At 37.4% G+C, this 18376-nt stretch overlaps 2 protein-coding genes across 3 annotated transcripts; both read right to left on the bottom strand.

Annotated features, from left to right (window-relative positions):
• Window positions 1-76: 76 nt before the first annotated feature.
• On the bottom strand, window positions 77-4925 carry LOC103480325 (low affinity immunoglobulin gamma Fc region receptor II-like). The gene is made up of 9 exons (XM_081599949.1): window positions 4074-4925; window positions 3478-3782; window positions 3347-3350; window positions 2955-3230; window positions 1833-2075; window positions 1301-1741; window positions 1014-1121; window positions 865-924; window positions 77-734 (listed from the first exon to the last, which is right to left on the bottom strand). Exons 1-6 carry the CDS (start codon window positions 4177-4179, stop codon window positions 1608-1610), a joined length of 1068 nt encoding a protein of 355 aa, XP_081456075.1. The 5' UTR covers window positions 4180-4925; the 3' UTR covers window positions 77-734; window positions 865-924; window positions 1014-1121; window positions 1301-1607.
• Window positions 4926-8094: 3169 nt separating this feature from the next.
• LOC103480283 (uncharacterized) lies at window positions 8095-17432 on the bottom strand. 2 transcript variants are annotated; one of them, XM_081599864.1, is made up of 11 exons: window positions 16980-17432; window positions 11764-13686; window positions 11600-11684; window positions 11371-11460; window positions 11111-11269; window positions 10850-10934; window positions 10613-10661; window positions 10377-10514; window positions 10079-10216; window positions 9132-9761; window positions 8095-9037 (listed from the first exon to the last, which is right to left on the bottom strand). In XM_081599864.1, exon 2 carries the CDS (start codon window positions 13676-13678, stop codon window positions 12203-12205), a length of 1476 nt encoding a protein of 491 aa, XP_081455990.1. In that variant the 5' UTR covers window positions 13679-13686; window positions 16980-17432; the 3' UTR covers window positions 8095-9037; window positions 9132-9761; window positions 10079-10216; window positions 10377-10514; window positions 10613-10661; window positions 10850-10934; window positions 11111-11269; window positions 11371-11460; window positions 11600-11684; window positions 11764-12202. The 2 variants fall into 2 exon arrangements, with proteins under 2 accessions (XP_081455990.1, XP_081455989.1); XM_081599863.1 differs by lacking the exons at window positions 10377-10514; window positions 10613-10661 and having other exon boundaries at window positions 8095-9761.
• Window positions 17433-18376: the final 944 nt, after the last annotated feature.

Genomic DNA, 18376 nt, shown 5'->3' with positions numbered 1-18376 from the left:
CTATTGTATTGATTTTTTTTATTTTTATATTAACTGCATAAAAACAACAATAATTCTGCTTTGTTCTGTGAATACTTACCGTGAATATCAATCGATAGAAAAAAATAAAACAAAGTTCCATTTAAATAACCTTTTATTGTGAAAGGGAAGAGTTAAAACTACATCATGACTTCAAAATAATGCGTCTGTTTTCTACATAATGTTAGTTTATGAATACCGCCTTAAAAATAATGCATTCAAAAAGGCAAAGGTAGCGACTTTTTAAGGTCAGCACTTGGGGAAAAAAAACAAAAAACTTATATATATATTATACATTGTAATATATAATAGAACATTGTAATATATAATGTTACAACAGTCAAATGACACCAAATATTAGGAATGACACAAATAAAAGCTTTTATTTTATTTACAGGGATATAAAATAGATATAAAAAAACATTGCTGAGTCATCATGTTACATAAATAAGAAAAACTCTGGTGTTTAGGTAGAAAATAAAAAAATAAATGACTGCAATAAAAAAGATAACTGGTTTTATATATAAATCCCACTGAACAAACTTGTGAAAAAAGATCTATCAGGTGATGCTTATGTTCGCCTTTATGTAAAAGAAAAAAATGCACCATTAAATAATATGCAGTTTAAAGTTAACCCAACTAGCTTACTCTCTTCTTAGATCCTTTCCTGACTTCAGAATAAAGTGCTGTGTCAGCTGCTGCAGCACTCATTGCTTCTGTAAATGGAGAGAGAGAATAAATGCACATAAATAAACAAATATCTGGAGAAAATATGAAAAATGTGCCAATGTAAAGTGTCATATATGTCATATATATTAGTGCAAACTGTATTGCTGCTGACTGTACCTGCAGCTGCTGTCCTCACATCGGAGTAAACAGCGCCCTCTTCTGGCTCAGGATTCCTCCCTGTTGGAACAATCAAACTGGATTCATTTGTAAACAAACATTAATACATTTTTGATAAAAAAAAAAAAATCATTTGGTAAAATCAAAACCTTTCATATCCAGCGCACTGTGTTGGTCTCTGCTGGAGGACTTTGTTTTCTGTTTGGTGTTTTTGAACGTAATGTCAGCGTATGTGACGTCACCGGCTTCCTCTTCACCTGGAACAGAAAACAGTTTCACATCTGGAATCAGTCTGCTGTCATCAACATCCTGTTGCAGTCTAACTACATCTAAAAGTCAACTGCAGGACTTTAACTTCAATTTTTTTTTAACATCCAAAATCTTCTGAATATGTTTCAAACGAGTGTGGATGTTATGCATCAGTTCAAACACCGACCATGAGGAGACAAGCTGTATTCATTGGTCGAGGTCTGATTGAGAGGTTGATCTGTAGCAGATCCCTGATCAGTGATCTCTGACTGGATCGCCCTGAAACACAGGAAGTTAATTTGAAACAGCAAATTAAAACACTTATGATTCAAGTTTAACGTGAATGGAAATAAATGCTAAAAATGTACTGACCTGTGGGAAGAACCTGAAAAGAAATGTGATAAAATAATCATGTTAATGTGTTTTTTTTTCTTTTATGTATTTTGAATTTGTGACATTGTATGAATAAAACTGGTGAGCTGTGTCATGTAGTTTTAGGAGATGAAAGTTTCACCTTTGGAACGTTTAAAGCAACACAGCAGCAGCAGCAGAATAATCAATACGGATCCACAAACTACTGCAAGGACCAACAGCACTGGAAACGAAGAGCTCCCAGGTTTGGAAGCACCTAAGTGAACGTGTTTCATTATAAAAATGCTTTCATTTCTCACAGCATCTTAATTTAACAAAAATGCAATAATGTATTGAATCCAGCTCACCTTTAACTCCCATCCAGCTCTGAGGTGAAACTTCTCCTGAATGTTCACACTTGTAGAAACCTTCATGTGACTGAGACACTGCAGAGATCTTCAGCTCTCCTCTGCTGTCATTTTGGATCAGTTTGTCATTATGATAGAAAATCACACCAGAAAGTTTGTTTTCTCCTCTCCGTCTGCAGCTCAGAGTAACAGAAGCTCCTTCAGTCACAGGATGGACGGGGCTCACCAGGAGAAGATCTTCATCTGGAAACCAGTCAGAGAAAAACATAATTTATGATATGAGGCTTCAGTAATAAATCAAGGTTGGTGTTTTATCCACCTCTTAATTGATTAAATAAAAACACATAAAAAAAAGCTAAATATCTTCCAAAGGTGTACAGTATGTACTATTTTCTTTTGTAATCACTGCAAATATTTGTTGCAATATAATGTGTTTGATTCATAAATGCAGCTCTAAGTAACTAACTGGTCATTTTAAACAACGCCAGTCACTATTTCTGAGTAGAGATCAAAGTTAGAGACATTGTAACAAAGCTTAGCATTTTAAAAGTCCTTGTATTGTTTAGAGACAGATTCAGAGCTGCCATCAGAGCAGAGTGAAAACTGGGATTTAAAATGCAGCTCTATCCAGCACTCTAACTAAAGTGTGCAAATGTATACAGTCAATGAAAAGCTAATTCCAGAGAACAACAGAAGAGAAATGGCAGAGAAAAAAATGATGGAAGTGAAAGATTTTTAATTCTGCCACAACAGAATTAAAAAGAATCAGTTGCAATGATCCTTTTTAATTATTGCTGTTGAAAACAAAATTCTGTATTCAGTCTTCCACTGAAAACAGGAAGAGGAAGATGATACATTGATTTTTCCATCAAAAGCATAATTAATTCAACTCCTAGCCCTAACTCATTGAAATGTTTGAAAACTGAAATTTTTCCTTTTTAACTAGGATAAAGAATGTTCAGAGTAACGGGAAAACATCTTGTTGGTCATGTATTATAAACTCTGTGGAGTTTCTCAGATGAACTGTCCAAAGAAATTTGATTCAGAAATATTTTAGTAAATTTTCTGTGACAATTACACACTAAAAAGTCAACAAAAAACACACACTGGACAATAACGTACTGTGAAAGGTGATGTTGGCTGCGCTGCTGAACTCTCCGGATCCAGACTCACACCAGTACACTGCTTTAGAGGAAGACTGTCTGCTAAGGACACATGAGGATCCAGACATTTTCCCCCAGTCAGAGCAGTTTGGTATGACGGTCAGGTCACCTAATTCTGAAAACCTCCTCACTCTCCACTCAGTAGAGTTTCCTCCACAGGTCAGAGTCACAGACTCAGAGGTGAAGTGTTGCTCTCTGTCAGGACTCACTGAGAGAGACACTGCTGGATGAGGATCTGAAGGACAACATAATAAAAAAATAATAAATATTTGGAGAAAAAAAAGCAGTGTTGATGAATTAGTTTTTGTTGTTTTAATTTGGAATTATTCATTTGTTTGCGTTATTAATAACATGTCTTTCAGACAGTTTTTGATTCATTAAGTTTGTTCTCCTTTTGGAACAAGTTTAAACTAAACTGAACATTTGTCACATTGCACATGGGATTATTTGAGGTATCACCCGTGTGTCAAAATTTAAAATACAAAGAACTGACCTGCAGACCAGACAAACTTTGTTTTACTGTAATCAGTCAAATACTCTGGGTTTCCTCTTCCAGCTCTACATGCAAATCCTGCTGTGTGTTTCTGTCCATGAATCATAAAGGAGTTCTTTGCAGTTCCACTGATGCCACCAGGCAGCAGCTCATGTCTGTAGCCAGACTTATCAGGAACAGCTTTATACCAGTAGGTCCTCCAACCTGCAGACTGGTTGTCATGGTCACAGCTCAGAGTCACTGAGGCTCCAGGATTCAGCCATGATGGAGACACAGTGAGGACTGGCTTTGGCTCTGTGGGACAGAGAAATGTTTTTAGAATTAAAAACATGTTCCAGCTTCTATAACGTATGATCATAATCTCATAGAATTAAAAGTTGAAAATAATATATTTACTTACAGCCAACAACATTTTTCAACCAAGACAAAAACTGCTGAGATACTTTATACAGATTTAAAAAAAAAAACTTAAAACATCTAGTCTACTTTTCATGTGTTCACATGTGTAACAGGTTACTGTGAACTACAGTCACTGTTAGAATCATTCAAATACAAAGCAAAATATGTTCATATATAATAACCTACTGTATATAGTGATGTTGACTGCATTGCTGAGCTCTGATCCAGACTCACACCAGAACACAGCTTTATAGTCTGACTGAGAGTTGAAGATACACGAGGATTCATTCATTGTCCACCAGGTGGAGCAGTCATATAGATATGACTGAGTGTTTATTTGGCTAGAATATCTTATTCTCCCATCAGTAGATTTTCCACCACATTTTAATGAGACGTTATGATCAGTGAAATGTTTCTCTCTGTCAGGTTTCACTGTCAGAGAGGCTGCTGGATGAGGATCTGAAAAACAAACATTTACAAAAACAAATAAATCATTTACTGAATCATCTAATTAGTATGTTGTCCCTATTTATTATTTATCGCTGTTATTCTAATATTGTTAAAGCTGTCATTAATGAGACTGTATGCCCATCTAATCCAGAGGAAAGTGACAGTTTACTAACTTTACATCCTGTTATAGCTTGTTGTATTTAAATCCAGGTAAATGGTAGTTAGTCATGACTGGTGAACAAAAGGTAAAAGATATTTTGGTTCAGTTCATTTATTTCAGATAGGGTAACTTTCATTAACCTAAAATATTCCCCCTTTTTTCCTACCCTGTAGTTCTGAGTTATTTCTGGTGTTATTGAACATTAAACTGACCTTTTGTGACTAAATGAGTTCAGTACAGTTTCTATCTCCTGATACATTTCTCACATTGAAAAATCTACAGGATCCTGTCCACATACTTCTTAATAAAAGCACTGTTAAAGGTTTTCTGCTGATGATCAAATCATGTAATCACTGTGTGTGGCGCCACCCTCTGGCTGGGAGTATTATTGCCCTAGGTATCATGCACAAGGTCACAAATTCTGAACCAAACACACATCCACTGCATCCCAGTGGAACCTTGTGAGCAGTACACATGTTAGCCTTCACACTGGAATAATGGCAACAACTATTGGCAAAGTTTGCCATTGTGGAACTGATTTTATTCTAAGGGAAAAAAGCTTTATCCAAATTAAGTGTCTTAACTTTGTTTAGACTTATGTAACAGATGTTTAAGAATGCATGATGCATTATATTTTTAAATTCAGGTATGCTCAGATAAACTATCTTGGGCTGCATTTACCAGTAAATACATCTTGTTTCAATCAGTACTGTGTGCTTTCCATTGACGCTGTTACACATATGTTATCGCTGTGGTTTCTCAGATCCGTGTTCTCACACACTTATAGGTGTTTTATTGTCGTCTCGTTGACCTTCTTTCTCTCCTCTATTTCTTATCTCACTTTTTCCCTTTTTGCACGAAGTCTCCCTTTTTTCATATCATGTGTAAGTTTTGGCAGGTTCTCATTGCTGTATAATCCCATCTTACACTAGTTATAAGAAAGAAAAGTTAACATCACACATAAATATATGTACTAAATGTGAAATGTTTAAATTTTTTCACATTGCTGTATATTTGTATGTTATGGAAGATTAAAAGTCAACATGAGAGTTTATCTGGGACATGGAAACAAATGAGGGAATAGATTAGAGTAGAAACACACTGACCTGCAGACCAGGCAAACTTTGGTTCACTGTAATCAGTAAAATGCTCTGGGTTTCCTCTTCCAGCTCTACATGCAAATCCTGCTGTGTGTTTCTGTCCAGTAATGATGAAGGAGTTTTCTTCAGTCCCATTGGCTCTACTATTGAGCAGCTCATAACTGTAGTTCTTGTTTCTTAGATCAGGAACAGCTTTATACCAGTAGAACCTCCAGTCTGAAGATGAAAGTTCAACCTCACAGCTCAGAGTCACTGAGGTCCCATTACTCAGCCATGATGGAGACACAGTGAGGAAAGGCTTTGGTTCTGTTAAAGACAGAATTTTTATGGATTTATGTTCTTAATATTACCCTTATTCAGATTCTTATTTTTAAGATAATCAAAAAATGCCTCATTGACATTTCAAAACTAGTGCACATTGTTTTAGCCCAGCATTTAAAATAATTGATCACTATTAAAAGTTCAACAGTGCTTTTAACAGCCACTAGAGGGCAGCTGTCATGTAATGCTGTTCTCACTACAGACATACTTAAAACATTTAAGAGCTTATTAGGTACTTCTTAAAAAAATAAACAAGATGAGTTATTAGAATAAAAGTTCGATCATTTTTGATAAAGAATGAGTTAATGGACGGGTAAAAAAGGAAACATTACCTTGAGTTTTTCCACAACCAAGAAGAGAACTGAGACCTAAAAACACAGAGCTTATCAGATGTCACATAAAAATGAAACATGAAAGAGGAAACGTGAAAACTCTAAAATAGAAGTTTTCTTTTTTCACATTTCTACTAAGAATTGTAATAATAGATGTGTAAGGAAATTAAAATGTGACATTTTATTAAAAATAAAGCTTTTCTTGCTGAGAGCAGCTCACGTACAGTATATTGACTCGACTTTCCGTCACTTCATAGCTATTTGGCACTACTTATTATTATGAGTCCACATCTAAAGGTGGACGCTTTAAGCTTTTCATGCTGCTTTCTATCTAAAGTTACAAAGGAGCCAGATATTGAAGGGCCCTTCTTGTGAGCATCACGTTGAGGATGTTTTTATTCAACAGAAACGAATCCAAACGTACCAAACAGAGCAACACCACCGATAACCATCAGGTCAGTGTGGTGCAGTATGCTACAGCTCACATCAGGCCAATGTGACGATGATCACAGAAGTAGCACAAATTCTCTGTCCACAAGCCAAAATATGTGTCATGGATACAAAGACCTGTTTATCACCGTGCGTCTTTTTATATTTCCTTCTCAGAATTTATGTGGTTAAAACTTCCTCCACTGTTTCTAATGCAGTTGACTGAAATTTCCCTACAGCTAAGTCTGAACTGTCTTTTCATGGTTACATGACTTCACTGCCATGCTAACTTTATCTACGCACTGTGAGATTATGAACAGAGATAATTGGCAGCACTAGAAAAAGGTGAACCTCTTTATGTTCTTCACTGGCTGATTGCACAAGATTATTTGAGCACCAAAAAAAAAAAGCTCATCAATTATTCACCATTTATGAGTCAGCATTTTGGTTATGATGGGGCTAGAAAAGATTTGGTGATAAGCAAGATACAAGTTATGAGTCTAAGAAAATAAATATGTTTCTGTAGGTGATAGATGATTTAGACCAATATTAAAGGTCATTTGTTCGAAATCCAAAATACTTATAAAACTGACAAAACCTGAGATGTATTGTTTTACATTGAATAGATGCTTTTAAACCATTTTTAATGTTTTTTTTTGGTATTAGTGTCAGAGTGTGACAAACATGAACAACATGCAAACTGTTAAGCCCCAAATTACTCATTCTCCTTCAATATTTTGTAATCTTTTGATTTTCCCAAACTGGCTTTTGACATTAATGTTTTAAAATATCTGTGAATCCAATACCCCCCCCCTCACTTTCTCGTTTTGTGAACTGAATCTATAATTTACCCCAAAACCAAACCCGAGGAAAAATAAAACAAAAAGCAACAGAAATTCTGCTCAGTTAACTTTTTTGCCCAAAACTCGGCCAGTGAATCTCTGACATATTGTAAACAGTTGAAAACATTTTCCATCGCCTGCAATCTTCAGAAAGACAAAGCCATCTACTTACAGAGTACGGCCAGCACCGACAGCGAAAGATGACCCATCCTCACATCCAACACCGTTGATGTGTCACTACTTCAGACGTACTTTCAACTTAAGCGTAGACAGAATGAAACCATAAGCCCAGTCACTTCTCCTTAGCATAAAATAGCTGCTATCTACATGAAATTTTTGTCTTTCTGCTTCCTTCTTTTCTCTTGCACAAGTTTCACACCGCTGCAGTGGTTTTCCTCTATGCTACACATTCACATTTCCTGCTAGGGGTAAGCCTAGCTTCATATGCTTTTGCTCTTTATATCAAGGTAAAGGCACATAAAATACAAATCAAATGTTTGTTCTACTGCTCTACAGCAGATATTTACCACATCAAATTATCCAAATCTGATATCTGAATAAAACCAAAGCAGCGACGGGGAAAAAAAGCTTTTATTGAATTTGCTTACAATGTAATTTTACTCAATGATCAGCTTAATTAGTTTCCATGGTTTCACAAATCAAGTGAAAGTTACACAGAAGTATAAAACAGAAAACAATAAGTCCAAAAATTTACCATTACATCATAATACATAGAAATAACCTATGACACTGTGAAATATATACATATTTGTATAACATCTTCCTCCCACTTCCTGTCTTGTAAATAAACACCATGATTTTCACTGTTGTGAGACTTTTCTTTAGCATTGTGATGACTGTGATATATAAACTTAATCTACACATTTGTTACATTTTTACTCTTCAGAAACCAACAAAATGTGTTTTTGCACTGAGCCACAATACTCTTTTATAATGACATCAGATTATGGATCATATCTTCTTTATTACAAACATTACACACACATTATTACATAAAAACATGTTATCATGACTTTTTCTTTTTGACAATATTATTTTCTGGACAGAGCAAATGAGCTGAACACATTCTTCAAAAGGTCCAGTCCAGGAACAAGCTCTTCTTCATCATCAACCTTAGCCTGACCCAAGAGGAGGTTCTGTTGTTGTGGAAGACATTCTGCCTGGTTCTGGTACCGAAGAAAAGTCACCCATCAGTCTTCAACGACTGTAGACCTGTTGCCCTGACAACCCACATCATGAAGGTCCTGGAGAGACTCTGGTGGCCCACTTGAGGAAGTAGACAAGCTCATATCAGGACCCCCTGCAGTTTGCTCATCGCCGTGGAGTTGATGATGCCATCAGACACCTGCTTCAACAAACCCAAAGCAGGCAGCACAGTGAGGACCAGGTTCTTTGATTCTCAGGTGCATTGAACACAGTTCAGCCTGATTTGTTCTGTTAGAAACTCCAGAAGACGCAGGCGGAGGCCTCAACAATCACCTGCATCTGTGAATACCTGACAAACAGACCACAGGTTGTGAGACTGAAGGACTGAGTGTCTAACCAGGTGGTCAGCAGCATAGGAACACCACAGGGCTCTGTATTCTCACCATTCCTTTCACTCTCTACACTTCAGACATCCAGCACAAGTCCGACTTCTGTCATCTACAGAAATACTCAGACGACTCTGCAGTTGTTGTGTGAATCAGAGAAAGACAAGTGGCCGAGTACAGAGATCTGGTGGACCGCTTTGTGGCCTGGTGTGGGAACCATCATCTAATCTTGACTGTAAACAAAACAAAGATGATGGTTGTTGATTCCAGGAGAAACAGGGTTGGATCAAACCCTATTTCCATCATGGGAGAAGATGTGGAGGTGGTTCAGGAATATAAATACCTCTGTGGTCACCTTTACAACAGACTGGACTGGAGACGCAACAGTGAAGCCGTCTATAAAAAGAGACAGAGCAGACTGCACTAACATCCTTCAAGGTTTGCAGCACGATGCTGCAGATCTACAAGTCTGCTGTTGAGAGCGTCGTCTCTTCTGCTATCATCTGTTGGTGCAGCAGCATCAGAGCCAGGAAGCTCAAACGGCTCAGCAATCTGATAAAAGAAGGCTGGATTTGTTCTGGTTCTGTTCTGGAGACGACTGGAACCTCTAGAGATCATGATGCAAAGAAGGAATCTTCATAAGAGTCAAGAAAGCTATGGACAACTCTGACCATCCTCTTCATGAGTCTGTATGGGGAAAACAGGGTATCATCAGTCAGAGTCTTCTTCAGATTTGCTGAAATACAGACTGCTACAAAAGATCTTTCCTGTCAACAACAATCATCCATCTATAATAACTCTGAAGAATCTGAATTAATGAGCTACAACTACATTTAGTTTCCCCTTTGGGATAAGCATGTTTGGGTAATTCTTGCACACTACTCAAAGTTTGATAGAAAATAAATATTGAACAGTTGGAAGTTATGGTGGAAACATTGTTGTGGTTTCAATGAAATTAAACAAAAAAAATTAAAAATATAAACAATTTTCCTAAGCCGTTTCACCTGTTTGTTGCTCGTTTTCCTGTTTGCTGCTCGTTTGCAGTTGTCGGCCAGTTTCTTATCAAGTCATTTTCTCCTCAACCTCAATATGTTACAACCAGTAGGTCAACAGGTGCAGCAGGTCTTCTTTATATTGGTCAACTCAAGTCATGTAACATGAGTTCATGGAGAAATGAAATAAAGACAAAAGACAACAGAGTTAAAAAAGAGAACATGGACAGCAGAAAGAACAGTTTTAACATTTGACCTCAATTTCATCCATATTTAAAATTGTTAGCTGGGTAAAAATAAGTTTTCTTACTTTTTTCGTCAACTGGGTTCTCTTATCTACCTCCACCTTACTGGTGGTGAAGGTGGATTTCCAGCAGGACGTTTTTTCTGTCTCTCCTTAGTTCTCTGTGTCTTCTCTCTCCTGATTGGTCCAGTGCTGCTGATGATGCTGAAGAATCAACACATGATTAGACACACATTCCTTCATTTCTGTCTAAATAACAGATGATTGAAAGTGACTTCCTGATCAAGTCATCATCTCCTCACCTTTTCCACAATCTGTTACACCAATGGATCAGCAGCTGCAGCAGGTCTTCTTTATTGTTTGTCAACTCAAGTCATGTGACATGAGTTGACAGAGAAATGAAATAAAGAAAAAAGACAACAGAGTTTAAAAAAAAACAGAGAATATATACATCTAAAGAGAAAAAGAAAAAGTTTGAAATTTGATCTCAATTTGTTTTACATTTAAAATTGTTAGTCAGGTAAAATAAGTTTTCTTACTTTTTTCGTCAACTGGGTTCTCTTATCTACCTCCACCTTACTGGTGGTGTTGAAGGTGGAGGTTTACAGGCTGAGGAGATCCAACCTGGGATAATCAGACACATTATTGATCTGCAGACTCTGAATCTGGGGTCAGAAACCAACGCTGGCTTCTCTACAATGTTTCTAAAATTGTTAAATATTCAACATCTGACTGATAAACAGGTTAAATTTCTACATAAGATTTTATGGCAATGCTTGGTTTGCTATTTAAGGACCTACTTCACATAATCTGTCTCTTTATTCTGTATCCTCAGCTGTCCCCCTGTGTCCTCAGGAATCTTCTTCTATGGAATTTCAGCAGGGTTTTCTGTGTCCCCTCAGTCCTCTGTGTCTTGTCTCTCCTGATTGGTCCAGTGCTGTTGTCTCGTCTCACTGATGCTGGAGAATCAACACATGATCAGACACACATTCCTTCATTTCTGTCTAAATAAGAGATGACTGAATTAGACGTTCTGATCAATTCATAGTCATGTCCTCACCATTTCTAAAATCGACTAGAACCAGTAGGTCAGCAGGTCCTCTGCTCTATTCCTGATCCTCCTTCCATCAGCACAAAGCTCATCAAAGCTCTAATGTTATGAAAGGACTCAATTTAAAAAAAAAAAATCACACAAAACAAAAGTGTCAGTGAGGAGAAAGTACAGCAGAAAATAGGAAATAGATTTGAATGCTGAACAACATTTGTTGCGTGAAACTGCATGTCCTTACATTTTTTTTCAACTGGGTTCTCTTATCTTCCTCTATCGGACTGGTGGTGTTGAAGATGGAGGTGTACAAGCTGATGAGATCCAACCTGGGATGATCAGAGAATCAGAGATCTGCCACCAGCAGGAAGGAAGCCGTATCATGTGAAAGTGGAATGCAAAACTTACAAGCAGCATGAAAGACAAGGGATCCAGAAGGCAGGAACCACATGGACAATGACGAAAGGATCCAGCGATGAGCAACTAAACCTGAAACATTAAAAACTTGGAGAGTGGATTAGAAGCGGAACAGGAAAGAATAATATACTTTACAGGAGAGCACTGTGTAGGGAACCACCACTGTCACACCCTGAAACATGGGGGAGTAGAGAGGAAAACGCAAAGCTGAAGAAAGTCCCAGTGCAAGGCTTCCTTAGTCCTACCAGAATCCTTAACATCTAAAATACTAAATCTAGCGGCAGGATAAAGAAAAGCCTCGGTGCAAAGAGCTACCTAAGGCTTCCACAGGCTTACTAGAAACCCATTGGCTTTAATAAAAAACCAAAGAGAAATGATGATGTTCTTATGTGACTTCTCAAATAGGTCATCAGTTTTTACGGATCTCAGTCTACTCAGAGTCACTTGACAGGACATAGCGAGGTCTAAACCGCATGTGTCTGGAACTCTCTCCTGCTGTAATTCCACTAGATGTTGAAGGTTTTGGTTCCTCTTCCGTGTCACATGGCATCCTTGGTGGGGGTCTGAAAACACGGGGTGACAAAATGGGATCTTCACAGTGCATCAGTGGTGAGGGACTGAGGACGGGGCATGACAAAATAGGACGTTTACGCGCCATTTTACCAGAGGGACTGAGGACGGGGGATGACAAAATAGGACGTTTACGCGACATTTTACAAGAGGGACTGAGGACGGGGGGTGACAGTCCAGCATCCTTACACGATTTCAACACGTTAGCAACACTGTCCCTGGTCCTCTTGGCAGGGGGCTCCTCTGTAGCAACACTGTCCCTGGTCCTCTTGGCAGGGAAGTCCTTTTCAGCAAGAGGACGTCCCCGAAAAGCTGAAAAGAGATCACCACTTGGAGGAAGACCGACCTTGGTCCTCTTGGCAGGGGGCTCCTCTTTAGCAACAGTGTCCCTAGTCCTCTTGAAGGGGAGCTCATCATCAGCTTGGTTCTCCCTGATCCTCTTGGTTGGGGGCTGCTCTTCAGCATCACTATCCTTTCTCCTCTTCCCGTTTATGCCAATCACAGATGTCACATGAGCCGCGTCCTCTTTCAAACCTACCTGATGACTAGGTTTTGATGAAGGGTCGTCCGCCTTTGCAGCATCCACCTTCTTTGTAGCTCTTCTGGAACGGCCAAAAGTCAAAGAAGCCACTAAATTTTTCCAGCCCCCCAGAGGTTGTTGCGAGATACCAATTGGTCCGGAGTCCTCTGGACGCAAAATTGGCTTTTCCGGTTTGTCAAATCCAGATGTGAATTTAAAGCTGGAAGGAAGCACAGTACCAAAACTAAGCTTTGATGGTGGGTCTTCCTGCTTCACAGCATACACCATATCCGTTATTTTTCTGGCACGTCTGGAAGTCAAAGAAGCCCCCTTCTCTTCCAAACCTACCTGATGACATTGCAAGGTAGCGATAGGTCTGGACTTCTCTGGGCGCAAAATTGACTCTTGCTTTTTCTCAAGTCCAGATGTGAATTTAAAGCTGGAAAGAAGCACGGCACCAGAACTAAGCTTTGATGGTGGGTCGTCCTCCTTCGCAGAATCCACCTTCTGTGTAGTTTTCTTGGAGAGACCAGAAGTCAAAAAAACAGCGTCCTCTTCCAAACCTACCTGATGATGTTGCAGAATACCGATAGGTCTGGACTTCTCTGGACGCAAGTCATCCTGGTCTTCATTATCTACCTCGTCTCCACTAAAGCTGGCAGAACAGTCTACAGACTGCAGAGCTGAACTATACCTCAACTCCTCTCCATGGTCTTTAGAAACCACATCGGCTTCATTTAACCACACCTTACCGGGTTTCTTACCATTGTCCTGATGTCCCTCCAACGTTGGGGATCCATCTTCTGGAAGCGCCATGGTATGAGCTGTAAAGGAAAAAACAAGGTAGAAACAGCTATAATTCAGTATCTTGGCCTTCACAAAAGTCCAAAGCAATGTTTAGAGGGAACACTGAAATACCAACAATACAATAACCTAGGTTTGTGAATGTATTTGTTTTTCTTGAATATATTTAATTAACAATATTATTGCAATGCCAGATGTGATTATACAAGAAGAACAGGAATTAAGAGATAAAATAAACAAAGCTTATCTTTGGTCACAAAAAACAGCAAAAAACACAATTTCACATAAAAACCAGAACACACTCTAAAACTCAAGAATCAAACATGTATAGACCATCACCAGTCAGACAAACAAACTTGCAGCTTCATCTTGGTACCAATTAATCATTAAATACAACAAATCAAATTTAGACTTATTGGTAATTCATCCCTAGCCATTAACTCTTAAACATTTGGAAACATAAATTAAGCAGCTGCACACTATGTTTAGGACTTTTTAATATCTAATGAAACACCTGTAATCTTAGATTGTGCCATTAGTGCGAATAAAATAAAGCCCTGCAACAAGTTACTCAGTTTACCCTTCTATAACGACCCAATCTTTGATGTTACAGGTACATTTTATCATTCTTAATAATAGCCAGGGATGCGATACGTGATCCATTCATTACTATTATACTTAAATCACTGCTTACACAACTTTAATACTTTAAAAGTATCAAAGTTTTAAAAAATGTTTCCAATAGCATTTGTAAATTACCAAAATATTAATTGTAGCTAATCAAACTAAATTTCACAATCACAGCCACAGCTACTCTGACGCCCCATCGGTACTGCCTTCATACACCCACATATAGCCAACAGCAGAAATGTACACCTATAAAAATAAAAAGTATTATAGATGTACATCTTTTAAATAAACAGGCCAACATAAGTGGCCTTTCATCCGTTACCAGGGGCTCCTACAAAAAATGAAACTGTTTATTTGGTTTAGAAATCCATATCCAGTGTTAAAATGTCCGTTGTATTTTGTCTGGAGATAAGCCAGACAAAATTATTAAAATAATAATCTGTGACCTTTATAGGTAATTTTATTTATATAGCACATTTTCAGCAACAAGGCAATACAAAGTGCTTATGTGTGCATGATGCACACACATAAGCATCTTGCTTATGCTGACTCCAAATGGGTCAGTTATTGCTGAAGGTAGTGTTATGAAATTCTTTACATCAGTCTGAAGATCATGGCTACACAAAACCCAGCAAGAAACTCAGATGAATGTTCACACAATTATATTGCTCCAAATGCTTCTTTCAATATTACCATCTCCATGGAGACAAAGAACATCAACAAAATGGATTCTCTAAAAGTAATTCTCTCAAATTAAAATAATACGTTTTCCAATCACCACACAACTATTAATATTGCTGACTCTTTCTGAAAATGTAATCAGCGTGAAAATATATTACAGCTCCAAATATGCAAAGGACCAACACAGCATTTCGTAAACTACTAATTATTCAAAACTCCTCTTTCTTAGAAAAATCTAACTAATCATTAAGTTTAAATATAAACTAAACTACTTATAAATAAAATAGGGCAAATATATATATAAAAACTTTTCTGATATTCAAGTGTTAAGGTTTTATTTTAAGCAGCGTATCCAAGGAGACCAAATGTGTTTTTGAGGCATTTTCTGAATCCTGGACTAGGCACTGACTTCTTGTTTCAAAAGATCTGAATAAAACAAAACAGATCTTCTAAAACCAGAAATAACTTTTTAAACCACATAAGCAGTGTCAATAATTTAGTTACTTTGTGAAATCAACAGGCACACATTGATTGTTCTGTAAATATGTTTTTCTTTTAAAATCAGTTCACCCATGTAGAAAAACTAAACACACATATTGTCGATCAATAGATAGGAGAAGGCACATGTCTGCAAAGTGTTTCTTAATTTTTTATTGAAGCCATTTAAAATAATGTCACCAACGTGTCCATGGAAACTAAATATGTTTGTATGGGCATTTTTTTAAAAATGGAGAAAGAACCATCCAGTTTACCAAGAACTGGACTCCAAAGTCATCAAAGCTGATTTTCACAAAGAAATGGTTATTTTGTTTGTGAAAATCAGCTTTAATTGATTATCACTACGACTATACACAATTCATTATCTATTAATGGTCAATCATTAACGTACACACACACTTATAATGCTCATTACTGGGGCAACAGTGGTAGGAGTTTGCCCTGCAATGGTCTGCCTCTGTCATTGTGTCCTTGAGCAAAACACTTCTCCCACCTTTAGCTGGAGTTTATTGCTCGCAGGATACAACATCTGTGGCTACAGTCCATTAGCTTATTATCATCAGTGTGTGAAAGCTGCATGAATGGAAATGTTATGTTAAGTGTCCTCGAGTGTCCTAATAAATTATCACATCTAATGTGATTACCATGGAAACCAAGTATGTTTGTCAGGGCATTTTTCAAAAATAAATAAACAAAGACCAAGAATTGGACAGAAATATGACTGTTTTTTCAAACCAGCAAAAGTATTTTTAATAAGTGTTATTATCTAAGACATTTATCCACAAATGCCAATATGCTAAACAATTTTAATTAGCTCACAAATTTGTTTCACCCCACAAATGCAAAAGAGAACTATTAAAGTTATATATTTCAAAGAAGTCATCAAAATTTCAAAGAATTGGAAACCAAAATCATCAAACCTGATACTCTTAGATTAAATATAACACTTTTGTTTTTTTTAAATCAATTCACCCATGTTTCCTGGCTATGCTAAAAAATAAAATAAAAAATAGATCAACATGTCCCTATCTTGAAAAAATTATGAAACTAAACAATTAAAATCTAAGCTGTTGTAAGTGTAAATACCATTTTATTTTTAAAAATAATATTAAATATGTAAGGTATTTCATTTAGCGTATCCATGGAAACAGTGTTTATCACAGCATTTTTCAAAAAATAACGGTCAAGAAACAAGTCAATTTTACAGAAATTCGACGTTAATTTAACTAATTTGACTATAAGTATGTAAAATACACATATTTCTTAAATCACTACACCACAGTTGAACATTCCTGACATTTCCATCGAAATTCAGTTAAGAAAAGGCTTATTAGTTAAGAACACTCTATGCTAGTAAAGAATGCTACTTTTCTTTTTTTTTTCAACAGCAGTCAGTATTTCTTTAAAACACACACAACAAACACAAAATAAACAAAATAAGTCACTAAAATCTTTGTAATAACTTTCTTTCGTTTATTTAAAATAGTAAAATAATGATTTTAACCTTCCAGCCGATCTCCTTGCTGGTGCTTCTTCTGGCCAGGAACCGTCTTTCGCAGGTTTGTTATATCACAGGATTCTTCAGCAAGTGCGTATTTCAGCAAATGCTTCTTCAGAAAGTTTTGCTAGCAGACTTCTCGACAAGCTCAATCCTTCCGAGGCTTCAAATGCTTCTTCAGGCGTCTCTCTCAAAAGTCCCGTCGCAAAGGGGAAGAATTCAGAAGGTCAGCGTCATTTATGGGGTTGAGAACGCTATTGTCGTTACCATGACTTTCATTGACGAACGCACGCGCTGCAAGTGTCGCGTTGTCTTGTTTGTCACTCCGTATGCTGCCACCTACTGGCCAATCAGCCTAAGTTCACAATGACATTTTTAAAACTTACGCAACTGATGCGACGTCATATTTCAGCTTTCATTCTTAACTATGCCAGTTTCGGACCTCCAAATAGGAAAACTTCTCTCTGCTGTGAAGCCTGGATTGGAAAAAACAAAATTCAAATTCCAAATTAAATTCAAAAATACTTTACTGATCCTAAAGGAAAATTAAATGTTGTCAGTGATTCTTGAGAAGTGGGACAAAATGCGTTTAAACACCCCCCCCCCAAAAATTAAATTATTTCTCAAGCTTTTGTATTAAAACATGACAAATAATGTTTTGGAAATGTAAACATGCTACATTTCCATTTTTTTTTTAAAATAAAATTTTTAATGTACCTGACCCAGAACTTTGTCATAACAATCTGACAAAAAATAAATATTGACTGTGGACTGACCCATCCAGCCATTTTCTTAACACTCTTGTCCCTTAGTGGGTTCGGGAGGGTTGCTGGTGCCTATCTCCAGCTAAAGTTCCGGGCGAGAGGCGGGTTCACCCTGGACAGGTCGCCAGTCTGTCGCAGGGCAACACAGAGACACACAGGACAAACGACCATGCACACACACACTCACACCAAGGGGCGATTTGGAGAAACCAATTAACCTAACAGTCATGTTTTTTGACTGTGGGAGGAAGTGGGAGTACCCAGGGAGAACTCACCATGTACAGGGAGAACATGAAAACTCCATGCAGAAAGACCCCGGGCTGGGAATCAAACCCAGAACCTTCTTGCTGCAAGGCGACAGTGCTGCAGCTGGCATGTCTAAACAACAGTTTCTCTGTATTCAATAGAAAAAGTATTTCCTCAGCTCTGTGATTTCCAAAAGTAGAGCTTCAACATGTTTCATGACGGACATACTTTCACAAGTCAAAATAAAAACAAAACAGAGCAACTCTGCCATACTATTCAGCATTTCTCTTAGAAGCTGAGAGTCACTTGCAGCATAAAGACCTGCAGACACGACTAGGGATGTAATAGAAAACCCATCTTACATTTAAAATAAGTCATTAAATTATACACTAA

Source organism: Poecilia reticulata, chromosome 18, assembly GCF_904066995.2.
Source record: "Poecilia reticulata chromosome 18, P_reticulata-male-v2, whole genome shotgun sequence".
Taxonomy (NCBI): Eukaryota; Metazoa; Chordata; class Actinopteri; order Cyprinodontiformes; family Poeciliidae; genus Poecilia; species Poecilia reticulata.
The sequence above is the reverse complement of the archived record's forward strand: the minus strand, read 5'-3'. Positions and strand labels throughout refer to the sequence as shown.

Bases quoted from the DNA above. Each gene is read 5' to 3' on its own strand.
- LOC103480283 (XM_081599864.1), bottom strand. From the start codon at position 13,678: ATGGCGCTTCCAGAAGATGGATCCCCAACGTTGGAGGGACATCAGGAC.
- LOC103480325 (XM_081599949.1), bottom strand. From the start codon at position 4,179: ATGAATGAATCCTCGTGTATCTTCAACTCTCAGTCAGACTATAAAGCT. The intron at 3,783-4,073 runs GTAGGTTATTAT...TCTGTCCCACAG, and splicing joins AGTCAACATCACTATATACA to AGCCAAAGCCAGTCCTCACT. The intron at 1,742-1,832 runs GTGAGCTGGATT...ACGTTCACTTAG, and splicing joins GAGCTGGATGGGAGTTAAAG to GTGCTTCCAAACCTGGGAGC.